A 2,493-nucleotide genomic window follows, 5' to 3' on the forward strand; every position below is an offset into this window, starting at 1 on the left:
AACAGAAACTCATTTCAAACTAATCTTCATTTTTTTTTTTTCTTTTTAAGGATAACTTTGTGAATTGGGAAACACATACATAACGCAATTTACATCACACATACATCGACAGAAACCAATTCCAATTCAATAACGTCCACATAAAAATTTTCACATCAGCACAACATAATTTTGTTTATATGAAAAGAATTGAAAATGATAAAAGTCATAAAGTAAGGTTTAGATGAACTTAAAACAAATAAAAGTAATTTAGTTGGAAAATATACCTTCTGATATGCAGGGCTTCAAGGAGAAATCATTTAGAATAAGGGCGAGAGATAGAGGCGACCAAAAGGAGAAGCTTGCTCGGTGTTTAAACCATAATCTTTCATTAGATTAGAATGTGGGGTTTTCTTTTCTTTGTGCAAGTCTGCTGAATCATACCTTCAACAAAAATGAAATTCGGTATAGAGGGATTTGAGAGGTGTTGCCAGAGAACAACATCTTCTTCTGTAATTTTGATATCACTCTATCATCTGAACAATTTCTTAGTTTAATTTTGGAAGAAGAGAAGAATAAGAGAGAGGGTTTGAAGAGATTTTTTTTTGTAGAGTTGGGAGTGTTTTTTAGAATTGAAAAGAGAATATGGAAAGAAGTTTTTATCTATTTTGGGTTACTCCGGAACAATTGAAATCGGTAAAAAAGTGCGTATAATTTTTTTTTTTATGAAAAATCTGATGTGTCAGAGAAAAAAAAGGGGGCTGACGTTGGTTACTGGAAACATTCTCAACTACTCAGTATTAATAGTCTTTGATAAAATGTGAACACTTAAACGGCTGGTTGAGGAAAGACTATTCTCCAGGCCTGAATCCATCCAGAAAAGAAAGAGAGCCCGTATGGCCCTTTCGGCTGATTATGAGTCTGAGCCCAACAATATCCCAAGCCCATCATCAAAGCCCATCACACCTTCTTCTCCCAGCCCATCATCCCCGTCTCTCAAATTCAGTTCGTCTCCGAAACCTTGCCTTATTCTGTTGTGAGCAATTTAGCTCGAACAAGGAATTTGGTAAACATCAACAAGAACATGTGAGAAATGGGCAGTGCTATATTTGTTTCAAGGAGATTAGCGATTCGAAGAAACTAAATGGGCACCTAGGCAGAAGCGGAAGATGGAAGATAAAATCGATTACAGGCGCTCATATGAGCACCTTCGTATCGATGTAAGCCTTTTCTATATTTGTTTGTTAGTTTAATTCCTTTGTGATTCTAAATTTTTTTTTATTTTTTTTAATAGTATGCAAACAAAATTGAAGAGTTGGAGCAGCTCAAGAAAGATACAAAAGATCTAAAAGAAGAGTTAAAAAACATTAAGAACAAAAAGGTAATGACTCTTATTACATAGATGAACTTTTTTTAATTATTTAAATTGACATCTTTAAATTTCAAATTGCAGAACGTGTTAATTCTTGCGACTGGAGATTCTGTTTTTGAAGCTGCTGATCTCCTGCAATCGACACCAAATGTGTTTCTTATGATTCCACAAGCTCCTCCTCTACTCAAAGAGAGGTCAAGAGCAATACCAACCAATTTACATATCCTTTAATAGATACTGATCAAGTTAATTTTCTTTGTAACAGGTATGAAGCAGATGGAGCTACCTTGGTAAATGATATTGAAGCATTCAAGAAGCGTGGTGCCGAATCATAAAAGAAGTTCAATTCTCCATAAGGATGGTCCTCCAATATACACAGGGTTGGATGGCTGTAGTTAGTGCACGATTTTAAGTGCATATGTCGGACGAGTTTTTGTTACTTTAGAAGAAATTATATACCATGACGCTATTATTGGTCATACTATATAGTAAGATTGTTGAAGATTCCTTATGTTAATCCGTTTTGTCTGTTTGGTAACTTGATTTTCGGAAATTAAGAGATATGTCCCTAAGACAATATGGAATGGTCATGTTTAGATGATGAAATGAAAATATGAAATTAGAAAGAAAGAAAATAAGCTTTAGTGCATTCATGGAAGTGGGTTTATATCAATAAGGTAGTAAACCTGTAAGCTGAGGGAAACCTGATTGGGTGGTTTTGTCATGTTCGATGTAAACCAGTAGATAAAGGAGTTAAAAGAATTCTGTTTCAGGTTCATAGAAAAGCAAGAGTAGACCCAATTATACATGGTATTTGGGGTACGTAGTAGTCTATTTGAAGATGGATGTTGGATACGGTTTTGAGTTAAATTGAATGGTGAAATATGATTAGTTTAGCTGGCCTCTAAGCTTAGGCAATTTTGTTGTTGTTTTATATCACTTCCCAGATACAGTATGCTTTTAAACTTAGAACTTCATTTATTCTGGAGCTCAATCAGGACGTCTTTTCCTCCCCTGTACTTGTGTAGTTAGTGTAAATTGATTGTTGGCACTTAAAAATCATTGCCTATGAACTGCTGAACTCCAGATTTTTTCTGCTCTGAACTTATATAACCAAATGTACAGTGGAAACTAGAAAGATG

General features: G+C 34.6%; 1 protein-coding gene across 1 annotated transcript; it reads left to right on the top strand.

Annotated features, from left to right (window-relative positions):
* Window positions 1-977: 977 nt before the first annotated feature.
* LOC147518947 (uncharacterized) lies at window positions 978-1,862 on the top strand. The gene is made up of 4 exons (XM_086590630.1): window positions 978-1,199; window positions 1,274-1,360; window positions 1,433-1,545; window positions 1,617-1,862. Exons 1-4 carry the CDS (start codon window positions 1,149-1,151, stop codon window positions 1,684-1,686), a joined length of 321 nt encoding a protein of 106 aa, XP_086446756.1. The 5' UTR covers window positions 978-1,148; the 3' UTR covers window positions 1,687-1,862.
* Window positions 1,863-2,493: the final 631 nt, after the last annotated feature.

This window comes from Coptis chinensis, chromosome 2 (assembly GCF_015680905.1).
Source record: "Coptis chinensis isolate HL-2020 chromosome 2, ASM1568090v1, whole genome shotgun sequence".
In the NCBI taxonomy this organism is placed as follows: Eukaryota; Viridiplantae; Streptophyta; class Magnoliopsida; order Ranunculales; family Ranunculaceae; genus Coptis; species Coptis chinensis.